At 43.0% G+C, this 27,275-nt stretch overlaps 1 protein-coding gene across 1 annotated transcript in view; it reads right to left on the bottom strand.

The window, feature by feature from the left end:
* Nucleotides 1-1,466: 1,466 nt before the first annotated feature.
* tns1b (tensin 1b) overlaps nt 1,467-27,275 on the bottom strand; it is a gene marked incomplete at its 5' end in the record, with an annotated part of 135,524 nt that continues 109,715 nt past the window's right edge. The window contains 18 exons of the mRNA XM_079230690.1: nt 1,467-4,907; nt 5,705-5,734; nt 6,001-6,069; nt 7,103-7,271; nt 7,687-7,713; nt 7,886-7,954; nt 8,505-8,582; nt 9,233-9,325; nt 9,520-9,648; nt 11,212-11,298; nt 11,399-12,429; nt 12,896-13,073; nt 13,415-13,441; nt 13,778-13,873; nt 17,300-17,438; nt 17,542-17,735; nt 20,381-20,461; nt 21,959-23,440. Of these exons, the coding sequence (XP_079086816.1) occupies nt 4,769-4,907; nt 5,705-5,734; nt 6,001-6,069; nt 7,103-7,271; nt 7,687-7,713; nt 7,886-7,954; nt 8,505-8,582; nt 9,233-9,325; nt 9,520-9,648; nt 11,212-11,298; nt 11,399-12,429; nt 12,896-13,073; nt 13,415-13,441; nt 13,778-13,873; nt 17,300-17,438; nt 17,542-17,735; nt 20,381-20,461; nt 21,959-23,440 (4,118 nt within the window). The 3' untranslated portion in view covers nt 1,467-4,768. The remainder of the gene's footprint in view (nt 4,908-5,704; nt 5,735-6,000; nt 6,070-7,102; nt 7,272-7,686; nt 7,714-7,885; nt 7,955-8,504; nt 8,583-9,232; nt 9,326-9,519; nt 9,649-11,211; nt 11,299-11,398; nt 12,430-12,895; nt 13,074-13,414; nt 13,442-13,777; nt 13,874-17,299; nt 17,439-17,541; nt 17,736-20,380; nt 20,462-21,958; nt 23,441-27,275) is intronic.

Below are 27,275 nucleotides of genomic sequence, written 5' to 3'. Positions count from 1 at the left end.
TTTCTGTCTATAAAATGTTAATACAGCAGTTTCAAACTTTTACTGCAGTGATGTCATCAGGTTGCACCACCACCAATCCCGGTAGCTATGCATGTTAATAGAAAAGCCACTTCTACTGTAATTCTGCCTGGAGCAGAGATGTGTCTCGTCCTCCTGAAGCCATACTCACTTCTTCAGCCTACTAAGTGACTTAAAACTTGCAAACTGCAGATGTTACGTTAATTCGGATTCATCGAAGTCACACAATAACACGAAGGGGGTGGCTAGGTGGTTAGCATGCCCGTCCCTCAATCAGAGGGTTGGTGGTTCGTGCCCTGTCTCTGCTAGTCCATGTCATTGTGTCCACCTAACCCCCAATTGCTCCCCGTTGCTGTGTATATAGAGCAAAAATGTAAGTTGCTTTGGATAAAAGCGTCAAACACACCTGCCAATCAAGCCAGCGGTAGACCAGCAACAAGGAGTTCTCTCGGCAAGCTGATATTCACCTGCCCCATCAACCTGTGTCACAGCCTGGTCACTGCTGTGGAGTTCCTCGCTTCCATCATAAGCCATGAAGTGAGAGCTTAACATCAGCTCCATCACCAAGAAGGCTCAGCAGAGGAGGTTCTTCCTGGAGGCAGTTGAAGAAATTCCACCTGCTGCACTTCTTCACCGCCATCATTGAGTCCATCCTCTGCTCCTCCATCAGCGTCTGGTGCGCTGCAGCCACCGCCGAGGACAAGGGCAGACATCAGCTCTATGTTCATAATTTCTTTTTTTATGTTTTTGACTATTGCACTGTTTATTGTCACGCACCAATCACCAAGCCAAACTCCTTGTATGTGTAACATACTTGGCAATAAACAGTTTCTGATTATAATTCTGATTTTTCTTAAGGGTCTAAAATGTGTTTTACTGCTGCTTCCTGTCCACAGCAGTTGAAACATTGTGGTTAAGGTAGAACTAATTTGTATTAGTCAAGGTTATGAAGATTGTGACACTATAACAACGTCAGCCTTCTTCTGAGGAATATCATAATTTGCTATTCCTCAAAAGGCTCATGTCCGGAAAGCGTGATCTTATGTTTGTCTTGGGCTTGATTTGATCTCATCTCCAAATAAATATAGGTCCAGTCTCTGTGCTATTTAAATTGTGCATTTTAAATATATCCAGCCTGACGACAAATAAACCATTTTCATAGCAATAGTCAGATTTTTAAAAACTATACTGTTCTATCAAAAGGGTTGCAAATGATATATTGTGCTAATCAATTAATTAATATACTGCAATCTATCTTTAACAGATATATCAAAGTTTGGCAATTTATATTCTAAATTGACCCTATTGACCCTATTTTAAATAGAACTGATTAAAGGGGAGGAGCTGTTAAACAAAGCCAACTAACCTGAAACCTCTAAATTCTTATTGATTTAGTGCAACAGAAAAGACAAATTGTATGTTTGACAAAAAAGACAAACAAGATGATGTACATTTTGATTTGTACTTCTTTTTAATGTGTTTTTTTTCTCCATCAGAAATAGTAAAAGCCATATAATGTAGCAAACCAAAAAAAAATGACAAAGCTCTATACAGGCATAGTAGCTCATTCACACACATTCTACAGTCCAGACTGACTGTCAAAGAGGGCAGACGCCGCTGGAGTTTCCATCTTGGCAAACAAATGGTGAACATTCAGTTTGAAGTAGAGGACGTCCTCTTTTCTCAACAAGCATTTTGTAGGCAAAAATATAGATTCTTCTGTCAAGACATAGTCGTCACATGAAAATCCAAGCCTCAACTGGAACGGGCTGGGTTGAGTCAGACTTGAGGGTACTATGTATGCACAGATTACAGTCAGCAGCGTTAAGGTAACAACTTGGACTCGAGCATGCAGGCTCTTGCTAATAAATAATGGAACATTCTGGTCATATATAAAAGTCACGTTTTCTTTTCTTTTCTTGTGAATTTTTTTAACCCTTATTTAATTAGTTTATATCATGCTGCCCAGTGATCCTAGACCTAGAGCACCAGGCATAAAGGAGGGAGTCGTAATCTCTGCTACTCAATCCTTAAATGGGACTTTAAAGGGCACGTATCATGCTCATTTGAAGATGAATTATTATTCGAATGAGCCTGCATGTGACATAGGAAGGGGAGCCAAATCTAAAATGGCTTTTCAAACACGTTTTCTAAACTAAGCAGCCCATATCCTAAATGTGTGTATGAAAAGGTGAGTTTTTCATATGTGACCCCCTGTAGAACACAAACATAAACTCACTTAAAAAAAAAAAGTGTATGAATTAACATTAAAATTAAAGTTAATTTTGCTAATGATCTGATTACTCAAACTTATACCCTTTGACGTGCCAAAGTCACAGCTAAAACACTGTTAGAACACAAGTGGTTCCTTGTGTGATGATCTTTCCTCACCACATGAGGGCAGCAGCTACTGACTGATCCGACTCGTTCCCCCCAGACCCAAGCTGAGGCGCTGCAGGGCGACAGGAACTAGTAAGTCCCGCCTCCACACATGCAATTATTATGACATGAAATGGGTCTGTCAATTTCGTCACTTTTTACAAGTAGAAACACACTGATAATACTTCAACATTTAAGTGCTAAACTTGGACAATGTATTTTCTTGGCAGGTTTAAGTTAATAAAACAATTGTGTTGGCATATCTTTAGGTTAACTCCAATTTGGACTTTAGTAACAGCAATCTTTCATACAAAATATTTTCCCCTCTCTTAAAAACAAAAACAAAGTCTTTCCTAGAAAACAAGAATGTTAACAATGGGAAGTAATGCTGTGAAAGAAACAAAAACATTTAAAAATACAACAGTTTGAAATGCACACACTTTACACCTTATATATATGTCAACGCACTTGACTTTAGCCAAAATAAAAAAAGCAATCTTTTCTTCTCGTTTTCAGTAATCTTGATGTATACTTTATAATACATGTATACAAGATAACAGAGCAACAAAGCAAAAAAATAAATATCTTAAGTCACTGTTTGGAAGTTTTTTTATATATATATATATTTCTGTATATGTATATTTATATGTATAGCTTACTTTCGGGTAGGGTGTGAGTGTTAACAGTATTGTTCGGCTGACGCAAAGAGCTTCTTTCTATTGACGGAAACTTTGAACACAGAAAAGTGAAGAGCAGTACGAGGCCCTGATCAGAGCGAGCTCCTTTGAGCAGCCTGGAGCGGCTTTTTAATTCGCCGAGTTGAAAACGATTCAACTTGAAGCGGTTAGAGCGGGTCGTCCTTGAACCACAAGGTCGGCGGTTCGATGCCCGGCTCTTACTGTCCGCATATCGAAGTGTTCTTGAGCTAAGACACTTCAAGTTTTTTGAAAAGCATTTTTTTTTCTGTGGTGACAGGTGTATACTCTGAGCTATATGACTTTAATAATTGTAAATAGTTGCCATGCACTGAACAGAAAGCAGCAGGCCTGGAGGCAAACAGGTGTGGAAGCCTACTTGAGAAATAATTTTCATCCATTTAAACTGTACAGATAACCGTTAGGTAGCGTACAGTTTGTGTTAGGCTAACGTTAGCGCTCATTCAATGGTGGCCAAGTAACAATAGACAACCTGCAAAACGCTCTGTGTCTGATCAGGGCCGAACCGGACAACACGTTTCGATGAAGATCGGCCCTCGCAAAACAGCCTTCAGCCCTTCAGTATTGAGCGGAACAGCTCGGTGAAGACTGAAAGGAGAACGACAGCAGATGGGTCGCTACTCCTCTTCTTTACCTGTCCTGGACATCATCGCTGCACAAGGAAGTTGTTTTAAACGATATTGCCAGACTCTAGCTGCACTGCAGAGGCACAACATCTGTTGCATCTTTAGCGACACGACTACAGTGAACGAGGAAAAAGACTTTTGGAATTATGGAGAGCAATTTCATGTCCGAGTTTGGCTATTTGAATATTTAAGACAGCCCGGGAGAGTTTTATGTTCTTCTTTTTCTTACAAAGCTCTGCAGTACAAAAGAAAGTCAGGCACCAAATGTAATCTAGAACAGTCCTACTCATAAAGCAATCTAGAATATTTACACAGACCACACCAGCTGCAAAGATGTCCGAGAACATTGTTTGCAAGATAGCAACGGCACATAATTGACCTTCAGTATCAGTACAAACAGAAAGAAACAGTATTTTTGATTAAGCAGCCATATTTGTTTTACAAAAGAATACTTCCGACCCTCCGACAGCGGCACACTATGCACGCCCTGACTACTTTTTTTTTTTTAATCTTTGGTTGACCACTCAAAAGCCTGATAGATTTACAATCCACCTTCACGTCACACAACTTGACTTCTTTTTTTTCTTTCTTCTTTATAAAAAAAAATGAACAAAAATGAAACAACTGCTAAAAAAATAACATTTGCACACACAATGTCATTCCCTCTTCCTGCTCATGTGTTACCCTGCCAAGGAGATCAGAATCGCCTCCCGTCCCGTTGTCACACACACACAGCCACGCCCCATCCCTGCACTTCCTCTGGTCCATTCTGGAGTCCGTCCAAGAAGAAAAGCACATGCACGCAAGCTGCACACACTCCGAACACAACACACACTCTCTGTCTCTCATACACAGACGCACTAGACATGCACGGAAAATGTAAAAGAGCGGAAGAAATAAGGTGACGCGTAAAAACCGAACGCTGAATTGTCCAAAACAGAAAGTAAGTGTCCGTCGTTAAAAGGAAAGAAAATAACCAAAGGTGTTAAAAAAATAAAATTAAAAGTGCCAGGGGTTTGCCGACAGCTCTCATCGTTTCTGCGCGCCGATCATCTTTGAGACAAAGTTGACGATGGCGTTGGCGGGCTGGTCGGGGTCCATCTCGGCGAAGAGGTGGCTGACGTTGTCCGTTGTGCTTCCCTGCTTACGGGCCACAAACCCAAACAGCCTGCAAAGCCAACACCAGAGATGTATTAATAAAAGCTGCCATGTTTCAGCATTGGACTGTCTACAATGGAATCCTTGTCTAATAAATAGAATAAACTGAAATGATATATATAGGAGGTTTATATTTTCTTTAGATTCAAGCTAGTTTGTTTTCAGATAGGGAGATAGTTGAGAAGAAGGTTGCACATTTCCAGCAAAGTGTTTTAAGACTGTCTAAGACTACTAATAAGACTAGCTGCAGGAATTTGTAGTTTTGCAGCGTGCCGGGAGGTTTTGATGTGAGATGTAGACGTCTGGAGAGCAATGAAGCGCAAAAGAAACCGTCTTCGGCAACTTAAAAGGTAACTTTGGTAATTCCACCCTCTTTTTTTCTCTCTATGTTTTCTGTGTCAAAGTGAGTAATGTGGACAACAGGTTTTGAAATAGGTCCAGCATTGAGGAAGACACTGCAGACAGCGACATTAAATCAAATTGTGTGTGTCTGATGAAATAGTTTACACATTCTTTTCTCAGACGTTGAATTTCAGATACAGTTTTCTCTGCTGCAGCGGTCAGTCTGTGGTGATAAATCAGATGCAGCCTCTATTCATACTGCTCAACCCCAACAGGCCGTCGTCACCGGTGCTGCTTTTCTGCTATTACAGCTGTCCACACCGGGTCTTTCAATCATGGCAAATGTGATTAGACTTGGTGAATATCCACCACTGACCGCCGTGCTTCACGTAACCCCACCGCCCCGCTTGGTCTATAGAAACATCAGATCAACAGCAGCACTGTGATCCCCAGAGGTTTACTTACTTGGCGGTTCCTCCCTCAGGCTTGTTCCACCTGCAAAGATTTGAAGAAATTATGTGTCAACATTTTCAAGACAGCTGCTTTCTCATGAATTGTGGACTCGCTGGTATATTTTGAGGTTTGCTGAGAAGTAAACTGCATCAAAGGAGGGAAACACAGGACTCACACAAACAATAAGTAGAAATGATAATACAAATAGTGGACAAAGCATTTTTTTTTTGTATCTTGGAACTCGTCTGTAGCCAAAAACAAACCACTAATGGCATTTTAAGAAATCCTTTTCATGTGTCTGTACTCACTTTCTGTCTTGAGGGTCGGTATCGCAGAACGTGACTGTGTTGGTGGGATAGTGGCGTCGGAAGAAAAGCCTATGAAACATTGAAAAATTATGATTAAAGAAACACCAAAAAACAATAAAGAAAACATGGTTAAAATGTGCCTTATATGGATTAGCAATGATGTGCTTTTCTGTATGTAACAGCTAGTTTAATCTGGAGGAAGCACACGTCTCCATGCATGTAATGATAGCGTGACCAATACCGTTAACTTTAACTTAATTTAACCAAACCCTCCCCTCAATAACCAACAACTTTATCTGTCTCTGTATTTGAATAAGAAACCGGTAGTTGGTGGGGTTTATAGAGGAAGGTAACACTTTAATAACATATTGGCTGATAGTTGTTTTTTTACATGTACAAAAAGAGCTAAATAAACTGTCAGTGCTATCTGGCAGGACACAGTTTCTAAATTACCCCAAACATATGATTGGCATTTAAGTTCTACAATTTCTAAAATGTACACTGATACCAGTATATTTAAATTTAAGTTCAGCTAATGCCAGTGTATCAGTGTATTGGGGGTTTAAAGTATGGTCTTGACACCATACACAGAATATAACAGTGTAATCCTTTATTTAGCCAGGATAACCCCATTCAGATTTATAATCTCATTTACAAGATGCTGGTTAACGTTTCACACGAGGACCACATAAAAACACACAAAAAAACAAAAAGACAAAACAGCAACAAGTTTAAAAAACACATAAAAACATTCAAAATTCCCTTGGAAGGGACAACAGATCCTTAATCCTGTTTTTAAAATCCTGCATGCTTATGAAATAATCTACTTGTCAAATTGTCTCTGTAGCTCACAACAAGATGATGATCCAAAAACTTTTAAATTGGGTTGTTGATTGAGTAATAAAACCCTGATCCTCTAATCCTGTGTTAACAGTTATGTAGTGCCTCTGATTGTGTGCAGAGACTCTTGTTGAAACTTGCCCTTCAAAAACAAACTCATTATCTTACGTTCAGATATCAAACATTTTGTCTGCACTGAAAGATATCCCACGTTTATCTTGTGATAAACATTAAGAGCGTGCGGGCGGGGGTCCAGACTCACTTCCTCTGGTTGTCGGTCAGCGTGATGCCTTGCGAAGACACCTTGAAGTGCACAATGGTGGCAGCAGCTGGGGCGGCGGCAGCCAGTGTCTCGGATATGGCCTTGGCAACAGCCTGAGGGCCCGTTAGGGACTCCATCTCCACTGAGTTGATGTAGAGCACGTTGCATGCTGGGAAGAGAGCAGACGTCCCAATCAGACAAGCAAAGAAATGTCAAATGGAACGGTCATTCTGTGAGGGGAAAACTACACAAATTGTATTTATTCCAAAATGCTATGAATGCTTGTTTTGATCTATTCATGCAAATATATTGATCTCCTCTCATTGGAGAACATGCTGTCCGCAACAAAGCTGGGGTCAAACGGCTTTAGAAACAAATCCATCCAATATCATTCCACATAAAACATGTTGCCTGTTACAGACAAGAAGCTGGACACTAATGTTAACAGACAAAATCTTAATACATCTCAAGGAATTAAACATCGTTAATTGATCTTAATTTGTGCAGGTTAAAACAGACACGGACAGGCATAAAGGATGCACATTCCAGATGGGAGTTTCCAAATAAAAGTGCACAGGCTTTACCATGGGAATCAGCAGGGGCCCTCTGCACTGGGTTAACAAGGGTGTCTTGAACAAGTGGACAGGATGATTCAGGACACGTTAATTACATAGTTATTAATGTCCTAGAATCTTAAAGCTGCGTTGCACTCGAGTCTCGAAAAGCCGAGACCGTCACAGGATAGCTTTTACCAAAGAGAATGAAAGTGAGTTTATGTCTTACCTGCTCCTTGTTTCAGCCTTTCAACCAGCGGATTTTGTGCGGCTACTTCTGGCACTTCCTCGATGAGATCTACATAAAACGTGAGACAGAGGAAGTTACCGGTTGTGACATCATTTTTAGTTTTTATTTAGTCACTGCGAGGGCTTCTGTAATCGGTTCATTATCAGTTCTTTCACTACACATCAGCATAGGCCTATTACTATGCTAAGTATCGGCTCCAGTCTCCGCTCTGATATTATATACGGTATATGCAATAAAGACACTTTATGGTAATCAGTTTGAAATCATTCTAGGCGAATGGAAACACAGCTATGGATGTTGTGATCCATCTCTGCTAATAGATCTCCAGAAATGCTGCACACTGGAGCTCTAAATATAAAGGTTGCATGTATTTGGGAAGTCATGAGCATACAACTGGATAAATGAGCTGGACGAGATGTGTTTGAAAACGGATATAGTTTTCTTCAAGAATTCAAGGTAAAACAGGGTGAGAAACCGGGGGGGAAAAATTCCTTAAAAGTAGAGCCCTTAACTTCTAACGTAAAGTGATCAAACCAACACAACAGAATCACTTCATAAAACATAAACATTTGCCGAACACACATTTGGATCCACAGACCTGTGGTGGGGATGAGTAGCTTGCAGGGTAGGGCCAGCGGTGTGATAGCATGTTGGTAGACCAAGGCCGACAGACAGCCTGTCAAACAGACACAAGACACAGTCAGAGAAAACGCATTGGAGCCACAAAACACTTGGGTAGTAAAAATCTGCACACTTCCCCTTTAATAATTCCATTGTGACAAACAAAAAGCTAACACTACTGGTTATATTCCTGTCCGGAGGAACAGAACTTTTTTGTGGGGTGGGATGGATTTGGTTAAATGTGGTTTAGATGTACAGTGGTAAGAAAAACAAACTATTACTAAGTAGAAAAAACCCACTCATCACCATTCTGTTGGTATTGTAGTAGTAACAATTACAGACAGCAACTTCACACGGGGAAAAGAGTGAGAAAGTGAGTTACGGCCTGGAGACAGGACCAACAACAAGGAGAGGCCAGACAAAAGTTTACAGAAGTCAGCTTGCCCCATTTCGTATTTGGCAGAGGAGACAAACACACACACGTCATACAGTCTTGCAGCGTAATTAGTGAGGCGAACACGACTCAGATCACTACAGTCAGTCAGTAATTACAGAATTACAGGAGGATTACATGCTATACAACTTGGAAAGGCGAGCTGATCTGTGACAGACGCACAAAAAGGAGCATGTGACTTCTCCTCCAGACTCCCTAAGGCTTCCCCTGAGCTTGCCAGTGCACATGTAAGTGTGTGTTTCAGGCCGTACCAAAGTAAGGCTCGTTGGGACAACCCTTCAGCTTCACTCCTTTAGGGCTGCTCTCGATCAGGAAGTGCCTCACCAGCTCGTTGTTGATGTCACCTGCAACAAAAGAGAGCGGGAGGGGTTACAGCTGATTAACATGGAGACATCACCTCACATCTTTGGCATTCACTTTAAGTCCGTCTCCAACCGAGCGATGAACACAGTAGCTCTCAACTGAAAGAGGAGCGACACAAAGCAGAGGAGTGAATACTTGATGCGTGAACATGTTGAGCATGCATCCTGCCCCCTACCTTTCTTGTTCTGATGCGCTGAGGGTGGAGGAGAGGCCACCTTCATAGCCAAGCCGTACGCCCCCCTGAACGAGTGACTGTCCCGGATAACAAAGGCTCCAGGCTCCCTCTCTCTCAGCAGGCCAATAGCTGTAACACAGGAGGCATTCAGTTTTTTCACAAAATGAATTGTGAGGGTAGTGATGAATCTCAACAGGTATCAGATGGATTGCCATGGAATTTTGGATATATATTTCAATACAGCGTGATGTTTATTTAGTTTATTATGGTCCCATGCAATAGGCCTGAAGCAGAGTATGCTGTAGGATGCGGCTACCTTGTGATTGACAGGTCCGTACCACGCTGTGCCTTCGTACAGTCTGACTGGCCGCTATTTAACGTAGTTTGTCAGAGTTGGCTAAATAACATCTGCAGTTGCCTGACAGGTCACAGTTAAAACATACAATAACATATGGCACTAATAACATTTTTTTTTTTTAAAACAAGACAAGAGACTGGCAAAGCAGTGTTTGTTATGGACACTGGCAATGAAAAGCCTTTTATACCGCATTGGTTAACAACCTAAGGAGGTCAGAGAAAGTCAGCTCATTAAAAGATGTAAGTGAATTAAAGAAAAAGGTAGCAGACGGATAAAAGAACGACCGAGAGCAAAGGCAGGCGCAAGTCAAGTCCCGACCCTTTGTGTAAAATAGATTGCTCGGCAGTCTGTATTTCATTACAACTACAACTTTTAACAAGCGACTTCACTTTCGACACACTATCGTTGAAGAGGAGCTTTAGATGAATTACTTCACCATTTAGTTCAAGGTCTCAGCCCGCCCACATGTGATAGTTTAAGGAAGGAAGATGGATGAGATGAGCAACACATGCAGATGTTCCCTAATTCTCTACATGTGGTGTGGCTTTTATTCTGGAAGTGCATGGCACTAAGTATAAACTGTATGTGTAGGTGTGTGTGCGTGTGTCTGTGTGTGTGTGTGAGATATCATTGCAGTTGAGCATGTGCTTGTATTTAACATGATATAATCCAATACTGCCACTAAGCAAATGCAGATGCAGCAGCCAATAGCCACTCTCAACCAAACACACACATACAGAGATGTGTATATATCAGCACATGTGCATGTGTAGTTTTGTATATAACTATGAATATTCATTATTGTGTGTACATGTACATGCATTTATGGAAAGTGTTTATGCTAATTATTGTTTGCAGTCAAGTTAACGCCGTGACTTCAAGTTGAACAAAAGCATCAAAGCTCAATCATCCCAAACACGTTTTAAATGCTTCAAAGGAATACTCCACAAGAAACAATGGTGACCTAGTTCCACATTGAAAGGGAGTTTCTAGGACATCCGTTCTCACTATTCAAACCACTCCTGCAGCATTATTCACTTCTTCAGTGTCTAATACTATTGGAAAGTGGCAAACAATCACATTTTTGTCAAAATATTGCTAAATGCACATCTTCCTTTTATACTTCTTGCTTGTGAGGTTGCATGCTGTCAATGTGTGTGCCAATTCATGGACATTCAAAACATAGGTTTTAGCTGGTTATTCCTTGTCTTAACATTTGGAATAGACTTAATCCCCGATCCCAAGCAGGCACCGGAAAGTAAAAATGAAAGGCCAAGAAAGGTTCCAATAATTGTTTGAAGGTCATTTAAGGGAAAAGTCTCTCAGCCTCTTACCTTGCTCCCTGGAAATGTCTGGCTTGTACCAGAACTTGGATGTGTCTTGGACAAACTTGACATTCAACCTGCTCTCAGGACTTCCATCTGTAACAAAAACCAAAAGAATATCATAAAAAGGAAGTGACAAACAGAGAAGAACTCCAAAATGCGTCTTCATGTCACTCCAGATAATGTATGTCCTTACCTGACATGTTGAACCTTGAGAAGTCAGAGAGGGTGTGGAAGTAGCTGGGATTGCTTCCTCCACTCATTGGGGACATTATCTTCCCATTCAGCGTGCCATAGGACTGCGCTCCGTTTGGTCTATCGCCGCTCGACATGCGCCTCTTCTCTGGAAGCTGGGGCTGGAAACCAGGGGCTGGACTGCCCTGCCGGAACCCTACACCCATCCCCGTCATCCCCCCATCTTGGTAGCCTGCAGGTGAGATGGGGAAGGAGGGAGTGGGTGGTCCCTGGTAGCCCGACGAGCTGCTCTGTCGCGACAGGTTCCCATGTCTCTCATCTGGGGTGGTGTAACCGCTGTGCATGGGGTGACGGTCCAGACTGGGGCTTCTCTGGGACACCTGCGATACAGATGGGTGACGGCCCAAAACTGGACTCCCTTGGGGGTGTGTGACAGATGGCTGTCGGCTGAGCACGGGGCTGCTCTGTATGGGCTGGCCCAGGGACGGCTGTCTGCTGAGGACCGGGCTCCGCTGAGACCCCTGTCCCAAAGAGGCCTGTCTGCTGAGGACTGGGCTGCTCTGGGCTCCCTGAGACAGATGACGACCCACATCAAAACCGTTAGCTGGTGATGTTTGCTGGCCCATGATAGGACCCTCCTGGATAGCACACGAGCGCTGCTGGAGGAGGGGGTTGTAGGTGGAACCAAGGATGTTGGTCCGGTGCTGCGCATGGGGACTTCCATTGCTGAGCGTTGTCTGGGAAGGTTCCAGGGTGGGCGGGCTCGGGTCTGATGCCGCATAACTCCCCAGCAGGGTGTTGGTGCCAAGGTAGGATAGCGTAGGGGTAGTAGTGCCAAGGTAGGATAGCGTAGGAGTAGTGGTGCCAAAGTAGGAAGAGGTCGGAGAGCTGGAATCTAGGTAGGAAGAAGTGGGGGTATTCAGGGCTTGATACGAGGGGGTGGGAGTGGGGTAGGCACTCTCTGTGGCCTGAGAGCGGAAGCCCGAATCAGTAGTGGGTTGGGACGGAGTGCTAACGCTGCTGGGGTGATCCCTGGAAGAAAATGTTAAATGTAATTTAAAAACCAGCTGAAGTTCTACACACGTCAACTCGTTTTCAACAACAACGTTTTCAACACTGCAGACAGCAGTCGCTAAACGGGCTGCAAGGTAATTGCTAAGGGCAAGTCCTCCCGTCAATGTACACCCACTGGCAACATGGTAAAATAGGGTACAGGTAGAAAAATAACCACCTGGACCCTATTTTACCATGTTCCAATTAATTGGAAAATCTAAATATCTGAGTAGAAAGAATGAATAATAAATATAAATATGAGCGATTGACAAGATATATCCTTGCAAAGCAGAAGCCACCCATAGCTCCAGATGGCACTATGAGAGATGTACAAGTCATATATATATATATATATATATCATATCTATTCAACAAATTCACAAATTTCTGGTCTAAGTTCTGGCCTCGGACCAAAAAACAAAAGAGCATTATTTGTTGGGCTCACCCCTGTGAGCTCTGGATGGGGCTGCTGCTGGACAAAGGGGGGTTCAGCGTGTGGGAGGTGGGACTTAGACTTCTCTGCTGGGCAGTAGTCTCTCCCAGCGGGCTGAGGCTCCTGGGTGACGTCGACTCTCCGCCTGTCGTTGCCGACCTTGCCACAGACTCGACATAGCTTCTTGGTGCTGCATGAGAGAGAGAGAAAACTGTGAGCCCCCATTTACTTCACCTCTGCTATTCTGTCTGTATTTGTTGTACCCTTTGTGGCATTGTAGTTGTGTGACGGTGATAACATGTCAATAAAAAAAATGAAGAAACTGTGAACACAGAATGGCACAAGATTGAAATAATATACTGTAACAGTATATGCTGCCGTGAGAGTGGTTGTGACTCTTTTCCAGAGAAGAAATGAAAACGGAAATGGTTTTGCCACACAAGATGTGGATGGACTACAGCTGAGCAATAGGTAGAGAAAAGATGGGGTGGAGGACGTCGATGATCTGTGGCATTGGAGCAGCTCTCTTACCTTCCTCACCCTCACTGCTCTCATCTTCTGTGGAGCATCGTTGGAGATAATCCAGAGAAACAGAATAGTGTAAAGGAACAGAGGTACAGCAAAGGAGGAGGGAAAAATATATTGTTTCTGTGCCATACTGTGTGTGAGTGTGTGTGTGTGTGTGTGTGTGTGTGCGTGTGTGTATGTGTGCGTGTGTGTGTGTGTGTGTGTCCCATTTTCATTCCTAACTCGTCACATACTGAAGCTTGGTCAGACCACTTGGTGTCAGACTATGACACGGTCACACAGTGAACTCATGGTTAAAAAACAATAACAATAACTACTTGGATTTAATTAGTTTGTAATTCTAATAAAGTGAGGGTTACAACCAACCTGAGCCTGTTTGATTGAGGAGGATTTCTGCTGGGTTGTGAGGCTTCAAGCCCAGCGCTGACAGTGGAGTCCTGGCAAGACCAGGAGGGGAGCGACCTGAAGAGAATGAGACACTTGTCACCACACAGCATCATACATCACGGACATCTTGACAGCTGCTTCCTGTTGACCCAGTCTAACATTGATTTATCACTTTTTTAGAAAATGATGCAAAAGTGTATAAATAATAAAGTTTTTCTTAGTTGTCCACATGGCCTGGTATATATATGTATATATAGCCTCTTAAAATTGCCCTTTAGTCTTGCTTGATAATATACTAACAGACAGGTAAACAGCTGTCAAGACAATACAGCATCAACACATCTTAACACACAACATGTCCAGAGGGGTGCGCTCATGCTCTGATGGAGGGGAAAACATGCATTTGTCTAAGAACAATGTGACACCACCTCACTCTGCCAACAGCAGAATAAGGTTTGTGTCAAACACAAAGCAGAGCTGGGTCAAACTGAATAAAGAGTGTTTGGTTCCCTTGGAATCTGTCATGTTACGGCATTTGTAAACCTCAGTTGCTTAATTTTTTTACATCTGTAGCCTCTAATTTGTTTTACATTAGCAATTCTATTTAGTACTGTCCATTGTTCCGTTTGCCCACTATTCTGAAACCCCAATACTCCGACAAATGTCCCATTTGACTGACATCTCATTTGTCCGACCGCTCGTTATCCTGAAAACAAATGGCCATTGTTCCGAAGGCCCATTGCTCTAAAAATATACCCTGCAACAAACAGAAGCACATGGCTAATTGTTATGCAGAATGATGTCATCGGACCTCCAGATTTTTTTTTGCTTTTTATTACTCATTGCCTTTGTGGTCGGGTTGGGTAGGCTCAGGCATAAGAAGTATTATAGTAACTATAGCTAGATGTTGTGTAAGAATATCAGGGTAAGCCAACCAGAGGCGGGTCATATCTTTGTCATGGTAGGAACAACAAATATTGCCACCAGAAGGGTTGTTCTGAATAACAATTTGCCATGTGCTTCTGTTGACAACATATAGAGTTTACTTTGGAAGCAATGGGCCTTCGGAACGATGGGAGTTTGTTTTGAGAATAACGGGCTGTCGGACAAATTGGCTATTGGTCAGATGGGACTTTTTTTCGGAATAATGGATCATTGGAACAATGTCATAGCACCATGCTAACGTCCCTATATTCCTTTGAATCAAATGTGGCCACACATCCATTACTGTCCATGAAAGAACAGGCACTTTGATACAGTCTCTGCTACATTAACACTGGAGGGAAAGATCAGGAGTAGAGCCACAAGAGCCTCTGTTATATGTATGACCTATAACACTAGAATCATCCCAACTTTGAATGTGTTTGATTCAAGAATCTGTTCTGCACCTCTAGTCTTCCTTTAACAATACCAACTACTCCTTTATTCCCCCTCCAGCGGAAACACAAATAATTATGTGGTGGGAGAAAAAAACAACCTCTTGTGATAACCAACACACATTGCTAGCACAATTACCAAAAGACAAGACACAAATGGCTGGGTAATTAAGACTGCTGGGGGAGGGCAGGCAGGGTGCTGTTTGTGGTGAAACAAGCAACAGGAACCCAAACACAGATGACAACAGCAACACAGAGAGCAGCAGCTGAGAGAGTGGAAGCATGTCTTTGTGCTTTATGTGTTTGGGTCTGTGTGTGTTGATATTGAGGCTATTTTTTTACTATGTCAATGCATGAAAGTGGAGGTTATTCCCTGTTTGTTGGTTTTTATACCACAAGTATCTGTTCTATCAGCAAAAGACTTGCAGGTAGTGTAATGTTGAATTTATATGTCTGATGTGTGTCCAACATTGTGTCCATTGTGTTGCCAGTGGTGCTCTCCTGTGGCTCCCATGCCAAAGCAGTGCAGGACTGTGATAAGTGATGGTAAAGCTCACTTGGGCAGAGGGAAGGGATGGGGAAGGGATGGGGATGGGGGTCCATTTGGCTGACATCGTGGGACAGTGGTACTCCGGTAGAGACACGTGCATCCTTCACTTACCAAAGAATCCAAATCAATTCTTTGTACTTGCCACCGAGATGCCCAACATGTAATCGTGGGTGGTGTGTGTGCGGGGCAACCAAAGGGAACACTTGGGAAAGTGATTTACACTACACACTAAAACACTCTTTAAGATAACTGTGTAATGGCAATACATGGGAAATAAATCTAGTGTCATGTGCACTAATCAAGTAGCTAAACATGCACTGTTCACAAGTTTTGCAAATAACTGCAAAATTAATCTTAGTTAACTCCTGACATTTTTGTGCTCAGCTGAAAAAAGAGAATCTAGTTTTTGTAGTCTATTCAAATCAAAAACAATGAAGGAAACCTTGTGTTTTCTCTCAAACGCATAACTAACTCAACAATTTGATCTCAATGAGTCACAGTTAGGTCGTTCAAGAATCAAAATTCATAGTTTATCTCAGTAAAGGTTACAACTATAAGCGTTGGAATCAGCGTTCCCACTTTGATGGGAAGGAGGGATGTTGCTCCACAGAGCGGGTGTTAAAAATATGGAGGGGCTTTTATGACTAACTTTTATGGGTGTGCCCTGAGGGAGATAGGGAAGAGGACCGGATGAGATCATTGGTAGAGTTGGCCAAAGACACGTTCCCTAATATGTGGCTCTTTTCTTAGTGTGGATTGCATGTGAGAACGCAAGAGGCGGTTGGGAGACGGCAGGAGGGGGAGATGGTTGTGTCAGTTGTTTTTTGTCCATATGTATCTTTTCTATTTTCTAGACTTTTGAGGAAACATGTTTTTCTTGGAAGATCAACTCATTATCTGTATTAACGTTACACTTGAATCAGTTAAACCAAACTGACTTGGCTTTTTTTTGTCTCTCTTTCCCCTTTTTACTCATTCTGCATGTACTGATTGATGACTGCAGACATTCTTGAGAAAAAAAGATGAATTCGGTCTTTACGAGATGCGACCACTCAGGCATTTTGATGAGCCAACACAAGGCCAGAGCACTGCAACGTCCCACTCGTACATTGGAAATGCAGCCCATTTACAATCTGAATGAGTATGGTAATAGTGGGGATTTTGTCACACTGCTTGGAATATGTGGTACCAAATGAAGCATATAAAGAGAGAAATGAATGCAAGGAAAGATTAAGTACCTTGAGCGACTGCCAAGACACTCAGAACATGAGGGAACCTTTTACACCTCAAGACTTTCCCTACACCAGTTTTCAGTATCACAAGTTATTCACAAATCTCTGTTCTTACACAATTAAAAAAAAGAGACATCCATAAGTTAAGGAATGTAACATCATTACTAAAATAAGCCATTTAAAAGTGAATGTAAATACATAAATCTAAATGCTAATCTCAGAATAAGATTGATACCATTGTCAAATACAACCTTCAGTTGGGATTTAATGTAAATCGTGTTTTCATCGACTGTAACTATGGCGAGCTCCACAGTGCCCTCTGTCAGCCAGAGGGGGGACTTACACAGGTTGAAGTAAGGGGTTTGCGGCGAGATGGGGAAGGCAGGGGTTTGGGGAAACACCTCACCACCAACTATGGGTGTAGGACTGATGGGGCCACCCTCCATCTCCTCAAAGGCCTCACGGTAGCTGTGCATGTGTCTCTGAGGAGTGGAAGAAAAAGCACATGTCAACTCGTGAAGAAAGAAGGCGGGAAAACAGTGTTTGTTTTCCCACAATGTATGTTCAAAATGTACGCTCTTCTACCTCCTTCGGTCTTCCGCCAGGGTTCATCGCTAAGGCGTTGACAAACTCTGGAGAAACACAGCGGACGGGGGACCGGAGTGGGACATCTGCAGAGGGGTCGTTGTCGGGACCGTTTTGGTACTGGCCGTCGCTGGTGATGTGATGGCGGGGAAGGGTTGCAGGCTCATCCAAGGACACTGCACGGGCCTGGACACCTGGCATGACACGCAAGTTGAGGGTTAAAATTCAGCAAGGGTTGGTCACTACAGCTCAATCCCACTTCTTTCCTCCAGCAATGCCATCGCCGTCATTCAATGTTAATGGTTGTCAGCCATTGTGAATGCTCACCGCACAGGCCATCGTGTGCATTTTGGTTGTGGTTCTCAAAACTTTTGAATTGAACATGCACACACACAAGGTTAATGCAGGGTTAGCTGCTAATCAAACTTCAGCCCATTGGGTTGATCTCATTCATTAATAAACCCACTCAACAATATCCCCAACAAAACAATCTTGGGGAAAACCTTGACCTTGGAAATATGTTAAATAAAAGTGATGGCCACCCCTTTTAGCATCAGCTGAAACTCTAATAAGCAACTATTTTTGGAGTACCAAGAATGAAAATGTTCTCCCACACAAATGATCAAGACTTTCTGATACACTGGTGCAAGCTGTATGTTTGTTATCTAATGCGTCAATGCGGACAGATCTGGCTGAACCTCAAAGCAGCCAGTAAGCTCATTTCAGTTAATCTGGTTTGAACTGAGCGAGAGAGAGAGAGAAAGCTACCAACATAAAACAAACAGGATTTAAGTTAAGAGTGTTATGCTAATATGCAATGCCATTCACTGGTGGGTGGAGGTAGTAAAGCAGGAAATGCTTGCCAAAGCTGCACGGCCAATGTGAAAGACTATCACTGGCTGCCCTGTGCCTTGGAACAAGATGAAGGTTAATGGGAGAACAATAGGTTTAAGAAACAAGTGGGACAATTGGGTGAATAAATCCTGTGGCGTTGGTTGTGCCTCAGCACAAGGGTTACTTTCTAGATGTTTCAAATTCACTGAAACAGTTGAATGAATAATATGTTGGATGGACCTTGAATTAATAAATTGTTTCTTTCTTCATGAGAACATGCCTTCGCCAAGATGGAATGATCTCTTCGGGAAACTGAAAACCAACACAAGCTGATAATGACCTTAAGTCAGTTTGACTCGGGCAGACTTTTCCATACACGCAGAAACAAAAGACACACCCTACGAGCCTGTTATGGAAATGTGAAAATATTAATGTCCCCTTGACTCAGCTTAAATTTGAAATGTGGGTGCAAAGACCTGGCCAAATATCTGTGGGGGAAAGTTATAGATCGCAGCTGCGGAGATTCGAACAGTTAAATAGTTAGGAATGAAGGTAGCTGCCATTGCCACCTCAGTATTAAAGCTGAGGCTTTCAAAAACATTTTCTCTCAATGTCCTTACCTCGAAGTTACCTTCTGTTTGTAAATACATTTATTCATTTTGTATATGTATTATTTTTTACATAAAAGAAAGAAATCAAAGATGTATAACTGCCAATCAGGCCATCTGTTAGGATGTTTTTTGTTGACGAGGTGTTGGTTAAAGAATCTTGGAACCAACAGCTTTGCAAAGCATGTCGGCAGTCAACACCGCCAAACAGAAACACACCCACCATCGCACAGAGCCTAGAAACTGAGAACCAGATGTACCCACGATGCATTGCTCAGCAGCAGAGTACTGTCAAAAACTGCGTTGTTGCCCTAGCGACTGCTAATAGTTTCCAGCTGGGACGACTGGAGATTCTCGAGGGCTGACTTTTCTCAGCTATTTAAAATCCAGTCATCATGTGGATAAGCACGGGGTTGATTCCAAAAACCGTCTCCATATGTCCACACCTGCAACTGGGCGAGGTCACCTAAGGTAAGAGTGAAGGGGTTGCATTCCTGGCAAGGTAAGTTCAGATCAATGAGAGAATTGTATTTTCTAATTTCTTTATAGTCTTTTCTTTAAAAGAAATTCTAAAATTGTGCAATAGGTCTTGTAGAAACAGAAGCAGTCATGTTGACCTTCATTCCGACTCTACAATCTAAGATCAACTCTGTTACATTCAACTTTGACGTTGTGTTGCATCACAAAAAAAGGCCCTAAAACCGAACCTGTCTGCATTGTGGTGGCTTTCTCCCAGTGGACACATCGGGCTTTAGCGATGTTTCCAGCGAGGACTATGGGGTCTCTCCTAGAATTTGGTGTCCTTTGTCTGGCTTTGTAAATCTTCAAAATAGTGTGAGTAAAAAAAAAGCAGCCTTGAATGAAGCCAGTGTAGCCTCGGTATTGTTCCCAGAGTTTGGCAAAATGGATCCTGTGACATGCACTCTCCTGGCAAGGGACAGAGCCTCCTTTGTGCCTCCCTCGTCTAGTTCTTGTGAAACTTTAACATTATCCAATTTGGATGTTTTTTTCTACGCTGTAGTCGAGGTAATTCCTTAACCTTAAGGTAGAAAACTGTAACTCAAAACAAACAGAAATGAAGGGTGAGTATGTATGACGAGAAGGTTCAGTGGTTAGTTTGATGATGATGATGCTGCTCTACAAACCCGACGATGACAGTGAAAAATGTGTTGCGTATAAAAGGAGAAAGAGGAAGTGAAAAAAAAGAGTATTAGTAGATGGGGCAGTCAATTATTAAACAAGAAAGGAGAAAGGATTAAATGCAAATCAAAGCCCACCGCACTCCAAGGCAAAGCAGATACAGACTTGAACTTGGACTACTTGAAGAAACACTTGAAAAAAGGACCTCTCCTTTCTTTTTTTTTAAGTGTTCCTTTAGACGGGATGGAAGAACCAACCCGAGAGGGAGTGAGAACGGTGGTGCTCAGACTCAGAAGAGGTCATGCTGGGGGTGACACTTTGGACACGAGCCGAGTATTCTGGGTAAACAGATGGATGATGACAGAAAGAAGAATGATGATGACAAAATTGAAAAGGAAAAAGAAAACAAGCAAGACGAGGTCCCGCCTATAAAAAAAATAGCTGATTCCTGTTATCAGTTTGGAAATCAACCAACAACCCAGACATTACAAAGTGAAAGTTTTGTCTTTACGGTCTCTCAAAAAATCATGAAAAAAGGAGACCGTCTATGATACAGGAAGTACAAAGCAATCTGACTAAGGTCTCATTTATCTCACGCAAACAGTACACTACATTTCTAAATGTTAACAGTGTTAAAATACCTTTTAGTATTGCGTAATGTGGACAATTGCTCTACATTTAATTGGCAGTAAAGTGAACTGAGCCATATTGTTGATTCTAGAAAACCTATTTCTGGCAATAGTTATCTGAGGGTTCAGCTATCACACTGCATTATATTGACTTGCTTGCTGCCCTGCAGGATGTCTGATGTGCTTATCTACGGACAGTCAACCTGCTGGACTGGAGCGAACACTTCCTGTTTGAGCCTGAGTGATGGGGACTGATGAGGTGACATTCAGGAAAGGAGGGACCGAGCAGTGTTTTCCGAGAGACATGTGTGCACAGAGCAGGGATGATGGCATCAACATTACTCTTCAGCGTATGTCCTGCCACCAAAATAAAGCTTACACACAATTGAATAATGCTTAGTATCTACTTGTCAATTGCCCGATTGCTTGGCCTGTGGTATTGCTGCTTGCAGCTTTCTCGAGAACCGCTCATCCAAACAACTTCACACTTCAATACAACTTTGATTGTATGAACAGTGGTCGGGAAACTTTAAGGACAGACAGAGACTCCTTCCATTTTAGCTTGACAGTTTGATGTATGTGGATTATGAAATTTGGAATATAGCAATAATTTTTAAACAACACGGTGATATTTTTTTTGTTGTGGGAATAATTAACCAAATGTAGTGTTTGGGTGCTTCTTGAGAGAAGTAAGAGAGGAAGGATACAACTGAGAGCAATTTTGTAGTGTGAGCCAAACAGACAACAGGTGAGCTGTTGAATGAAAAGAACAGCACCCATCACAGTACAACTCTTTAAACCAGAAGAGCCACACAGGCCCTAGGACAAGATTGTATGTAAAATGAGAATTAAACAGCTTCATGACATAATTATGACATGACATACTGTATTTTCTGTCATCATGCTAAATTAAAGGTGAAGTTGGGTTGTCAGGTAGTCACGTCTGTAACCTCACCAGTAGGTCATATGGTGTTCCCAATGCAAATTTTCAGAAGGAAATCAAAACATTTTTTACGTTTTTTGCAGCTGGTTGTATCTAATATTGTGTGAGGCAAACAGTTTATCAATCCTATATAAATCTATGAGATAATTGTAATACATATGAAGAAGCAATCTGCGGTTGGATAACAGGTCATTGTCTCTGGGTGCTGAGGCCATAAATGGAGCTATGGTATTCAGATCACATAACTTAAAATTAGATCTTACCAGCCACTCTTTGGGCCACCAGACCTTCAACGTTGAAGACTTCATCTTGCTCACTTTCTCTTGGCTGGGGTGATGCTGAGGCAGTGCTAGGGCTTCTGTGGGGCTCAGAGACCTCTCCAGACTGAGACAATGTGCTTGGTGGGTAGCTGTTGATGGGCTTGAGTTGGAAGTGACCAATTATAGTGGGGGAGGCATGTTGGGAAGGACTGGTTCCAGCCTTCTCAGATGTGTAACACAGTGATCCCTGGACAGGTACAGGCTCTGGTGTACAAGGCTTCCCAGGTGATACCCGAGCCTGTGACGAGTGGCTGGCCAGGCTGGGACCAGAAAAGTGGGTGTGGATGGTGGCATCGGCCTTGGAGGAGGGCCTGGGTTGGCTCTGGGAGAAGCACGGCTGGGTGGTCACTACAAAATTGTTTTCCCGCAGTGGAGCACTTTGGGACTTTGGCACCAGCGGACGGCCTGGCTCCAGGTCCAACATAAGGAGATTAAGAGTTTCAATAGATTGCTCAATTTCTTGCTGGGATGTGCTGTGGCGATGAGGGAATTGTGGGAGGCTGTGGTGGCTGGGCATCACTGCTACAGATGGAGGTGGACTAAAAGTGAGAGGTGGACTAAAAGTGAGGCCTTCAGTTACTGGCTCTTCTGGTACACCGAACTGCTGCCAAACGTTGAGACCACGCTGGACGGCCTCCCTGCTACTGGTGGTGCGGGCGGGAGCTGGTGGCAAAGAGTTTGGCTCTGCACCAAATGACTGAGAGTGGTTTAAATTGCTTTGCGTGAAAGCGACAGGTTTGTTGGGTATGGCAACCTGCGGCCGGATGGTTTCCAGATGCTTTTCTGGGACACTGCACTCCAGATACTGCACATGGTCCTGGCCGTTGACAAGTGACTCAGGCTGGTAGTAAAGATCAGCTGGTGTAGCCCGACCATCTGTGGAGGAGAATGTCCCTAGACTGTCCACACTGTTGCCTTCTTGACTGATTGGCAGCTCATCATCTAAAATGTCTGTCTCACGGTCAATGGTACTGTGCCCATTGACATGGACCTGGGCAGGAACCAGGTGAAGCATGCCTCCAACAGCAGAAGTCGGGGTGGACAGGTAACCCTGTCGATGCATGGGCCCCTCCAAGCCACTCAGCAGCTGATCCAGCTCCTGTTTCTCTTGGGGACTGATTGGTTGTTGTGCAGGAGGGGCGTGGTGATGGTCTGAGTTCAGCTCCTCACCAACAGGCACATGTGTCTGGCTCACTGTGGAAGCCTGAGGAGCTGCTGTCACTTCATCAGTGCGGTCAGTTTTGATGGAGGCAGTCGAGTTTCCTGAGTCGCTGCTCACTGACAAGGCATGGTCAACCGCAGGTAGGGCATGTTCAGCAGCAGTAGGCGGGAGGCCGTTCGCTGTGACTGATCCTTCAACAGACTCCTTTTTACGAACTTTGGCGTAGAGGCTGCCGTCCAGGGGTCCTTCGGTATGGATGACTTCTAAAACAAACAAGAATGACAGAGGCTCATTAGAATAACGTTAGGCCAAAGACGACAATCAACAACCATTCAACTTTCCACAAACCTTTAATTTCCAATTGCCAAAGCATTTTCAAACCCATAGTACTTTGGCTATTACAGAAATACATGTGTTACCCTCTAAGCACACAGGATTAATTAAGGCACACAAAAGTAGCGCTATCATAGAGGGAAATAGGGGTATCAGGAAATTGTGTGGGCATGGCCAAAACAGCTGCAGTTAAACTAAACACTGGCTCATGTCCACCTATTCTACCAGCTTCAGGAAATGAGCAGGGTCTGTGGCATGCAGTGTGGAAAAAACGACAAAATCACAGGAGCCTGCCTCGCACTTTCTTAAGCCCAAATGAGAGATTCCAGCATAATAGATGCATCAGTTGTTGATTTGTATTTGCTTATGATCCGTATGACTGTAAACAGGATAGGCTGATGTAGAAAGCGGATGAATTAATGAACATCACAGACTTTAAATTGAATCGGATGGAACGCTGCAATGTGGATTGTGTTCACGAAACACAAATGCACATAGACACATACTGTACATACATACACTCATGCACACACTACCACACCCAAGTCCAGTGAAGAGGAAGTTGGGTGCCCCGATCAGGAGAATTTAGTCATCACTGGAAAACCAGCGTCACTGAGTAAGGAAGGCCTGAAGGGTTTTCCTGGACTGCGTCACCGAAAGCAAAACAAAGAGCTCAACATACTGAGAGTCACACTGAAAAGGTTGAAAGACACACATGCTTTTTTCCTTCCACCCACATTCTCTCATACAGCAAACACAGCGCATCAAGTCAGACAGATGTATGTGTAATGTCTGAAATATCACAACTACCTCTACTTCACACCATTTCAGGGCTCAGCAATAAGGATTGCGCTTTTGTCCAAGGTAAAATACCACTTTGGGCGAGGAAATCTAGCAAGTCACTTGATTGATTGTGCAAATGGTAAAAAACTATTAAAACGCATAGTTTTTCCAGAGCCGATGATGGAAATAACTACAAAGTGAAACCATTTCGCTTCCTTCTCATATATTGAGAGTTGCACATGCACAGTACTGCTCAGGCACTTGAAAGGAAATGGCGGCAGGTAAAGACAACGTTTATGAGCTGAACCGCAAGAAGTTCAATTATTCTGGAAACAGACAGTTAGTTGGGTGGAGTTAGAGCATGTAGGTGAAACTAATTTACTTAAATAAAGATTAAACCTAACAATTAGCTTTGGTCTCTTGATAATTGCTAATATATAAAACAGGTTGCATGAGGACAAGACAAAATGTACTTACATTTCTGACCCATTTGCCCGGCAAGGGAAAAATAAACTCATAAACATTAAACCCTGCATTAAGTAACAGTTTGTGTGGTAACGCATTCGATAACATTACAGTACCTTGTCAGATAATTCCTCTTGTACTGACCATTAAAGTTCCCAAGTAACCTCATAACTCATGGTGAAGCATCTCCTGATTCTACAGCTGGGAAAGGAGCAGCACAAAGAAGCTGTCTGTGTCTCTGTAACTTATAGATATCTCCATCTCAGCTTTAGTGAATACTGGGCTCTGTAATGGAGCTTGGTGGGCGTACACACAAGCTGGGCACTGCAAGGTCTCCTTGGCTGGCCCGGGGCAACTTGCCAAGGCAGTGGCGCACTGTAGCGGCTGCACTTTCAGGCTGCTGGTGGAAACAAATCTGGGGGCTCTTGATCACAGGCAAACACCGTTCATGTTTTTTTACTGCTAATCCGTTAGTGTGTTTGCTCGATTTGTACGTTGGCGGACCGCATGCGGGAAAAAGAGGCTGTGGTAGCTCCTAGCATGTCTAGTCTGATAAATGGGCTGTTGCAGTATCGCATGCCATTTGGATAGAGTATCTTCAGTGTCAGGACCGTTGTCATGATTACCATAGTCAATACAGACCGTAGCCCAAAAAATTCATTGTGAATGCATACTTTCAGTTTTTTGGGAACTGCTAATGTGAATTCTCCACTAAAGCCAATGCTTTCTCCCCTGCTAGGACAGGAGGCTCCAAATCAAGTCATCATTACACATTTATATAGCTCATGAAACTGCAAGTATCAAGTTTGGTACACACACACACACACACACACACACACACACACACACACACACACACACACACACACACACACACACACACACACACTTTAAATGCATCAGTCATGTAGATAAACATAGACATAAGTCATGAAAGAAGAGCTCCCCTCACTTTCTACATGTCAGTGCCTTTATAATCACCTGCCCCGGAGCCAAATGTATTACAACCCTTCTAACAAGTCACCTTAAAGTAAGTCAGAATCTTGTCAAAGGAAATAGCAGAAACACCTGCCCTACCTGTGCGAGCAGAGGACGAGGGTACAATCCCAATCTAAGATGATAAAAGCCCTGCAGCGTAGCCCCGGGGATGGGACACAGGGGATTACAGCAGCAGTTTGGGGAGTTCGTTTTGGCTACTGTTCGTCCTCCTCCTCCCTCTCCTCAATAGCTGTGTAGCCGGATCAGGAGAGCTACGGCAGTTGCTGGCTGCTCAGTAGCTCGTACTAGTCTAAAGGCTGCGCCTGCTGTGTGTGCGTATGTGGGAGGTCTATCACAACAGCCTGTTTGACGGTGTATGGGGTGGGGGGACCATTGAAATGTAGAGCTTAATAGAATGACATCAGTCCCTGTCGGTTAGGCTCTCTTCCTTGAGGTGTACAGTTTGTTACGAGTATCCATTGGGCAAATAAAAGAGTTTTGCTCTATACAAACATATCCAGAATATACGACTAGTTTAAGCTATAAATATTTTTTTGAAATGTGCTGAAAAACATAATGAGGCGTACACCGTCAGCGGCATGCGTAGAAATGAGCCCTTTCCATGCGCACATATACAGCGATGCCCCTCCTTTAGCCCACTGGTGTCAAAAACACTCATGTAATGGAAAGAGTTACCTCGTCCAACAACAGTCATTTAATGAGCTATGAAGCAGGGAGAAAACTCCACCCTGCTTCAGGCAGATGGAGAAAACAGAAACGCGTAGTGCGTAAAAAATAGAAAGACGAATACATTGAGTGGCTGTTGATCCGATATGGAACATAAGAGGGGCTCACTGTTTTATTGGTTAACATTAAAACATGACATAGTCAGATGTAGATGATTTAACGCAGTTGTTCCCTTGGACGGTTTGAGAATTCAACTTACTGAAACAAACGCACACATTCACACAAAACACAACCTTTTTCCCACAGTTTTCAAATCACCAAGCCATCTGTATACATTAGCATGCAGGACAGGACTTTACTATCCAGAACAATTCCACATTGGTAATTCTGGCTGATAACAATAAGCATGTGACTTTAGGCCTCCACAAAACTGTGCCTCTATTTACACCCTCATTTCAAGCAGATGGAATTCAATGGAAGTTTTATGATTCTCGATTACTTTGATACTGCTTTCCCTCATTTGACTCACAGATTATTACACCAACTCTCTTATTGTCTTGCTTTAAGCTCCCTCTTTCTACTTCCACATCCTTGGCCTCACACTCTATTCTTTCACCGATAATGATGATGATGATGATGATGATTGCAATGACAACGTTGATGCTAACTGTAGTCCAATGATCCCCCTCTCAAATCAAATGAAAGACAAATTTAGTTTCTTCTCTGTCTTCACTTTAGAAACAACGTGACTGATAAGCGTTCCACAGAATCCCCATTTGTACGACAGGAAATCTAATATGTCACTTTTTACGCCAAGCAGACTATTTATCTTGAGACTGCTTCTGTGCGCGG

The sequence above is a fragment of the Taurulus bubalis genome (genome assembly GCF_910589615.1).
Source record: "Taurulus bubalis genome assembly, chromosome: 15".
Taxonomy (NCBI): Eukaryota; Metazoa; Chordata; class Actinopteri; order Perciformes; family Cottidae; genus Taurulus; species Taurulus bubalis.
Note: the sequence above shows the minus strand (reverse complement) of the source record. Positions and strands in the feature narration are given on the sequence as shown.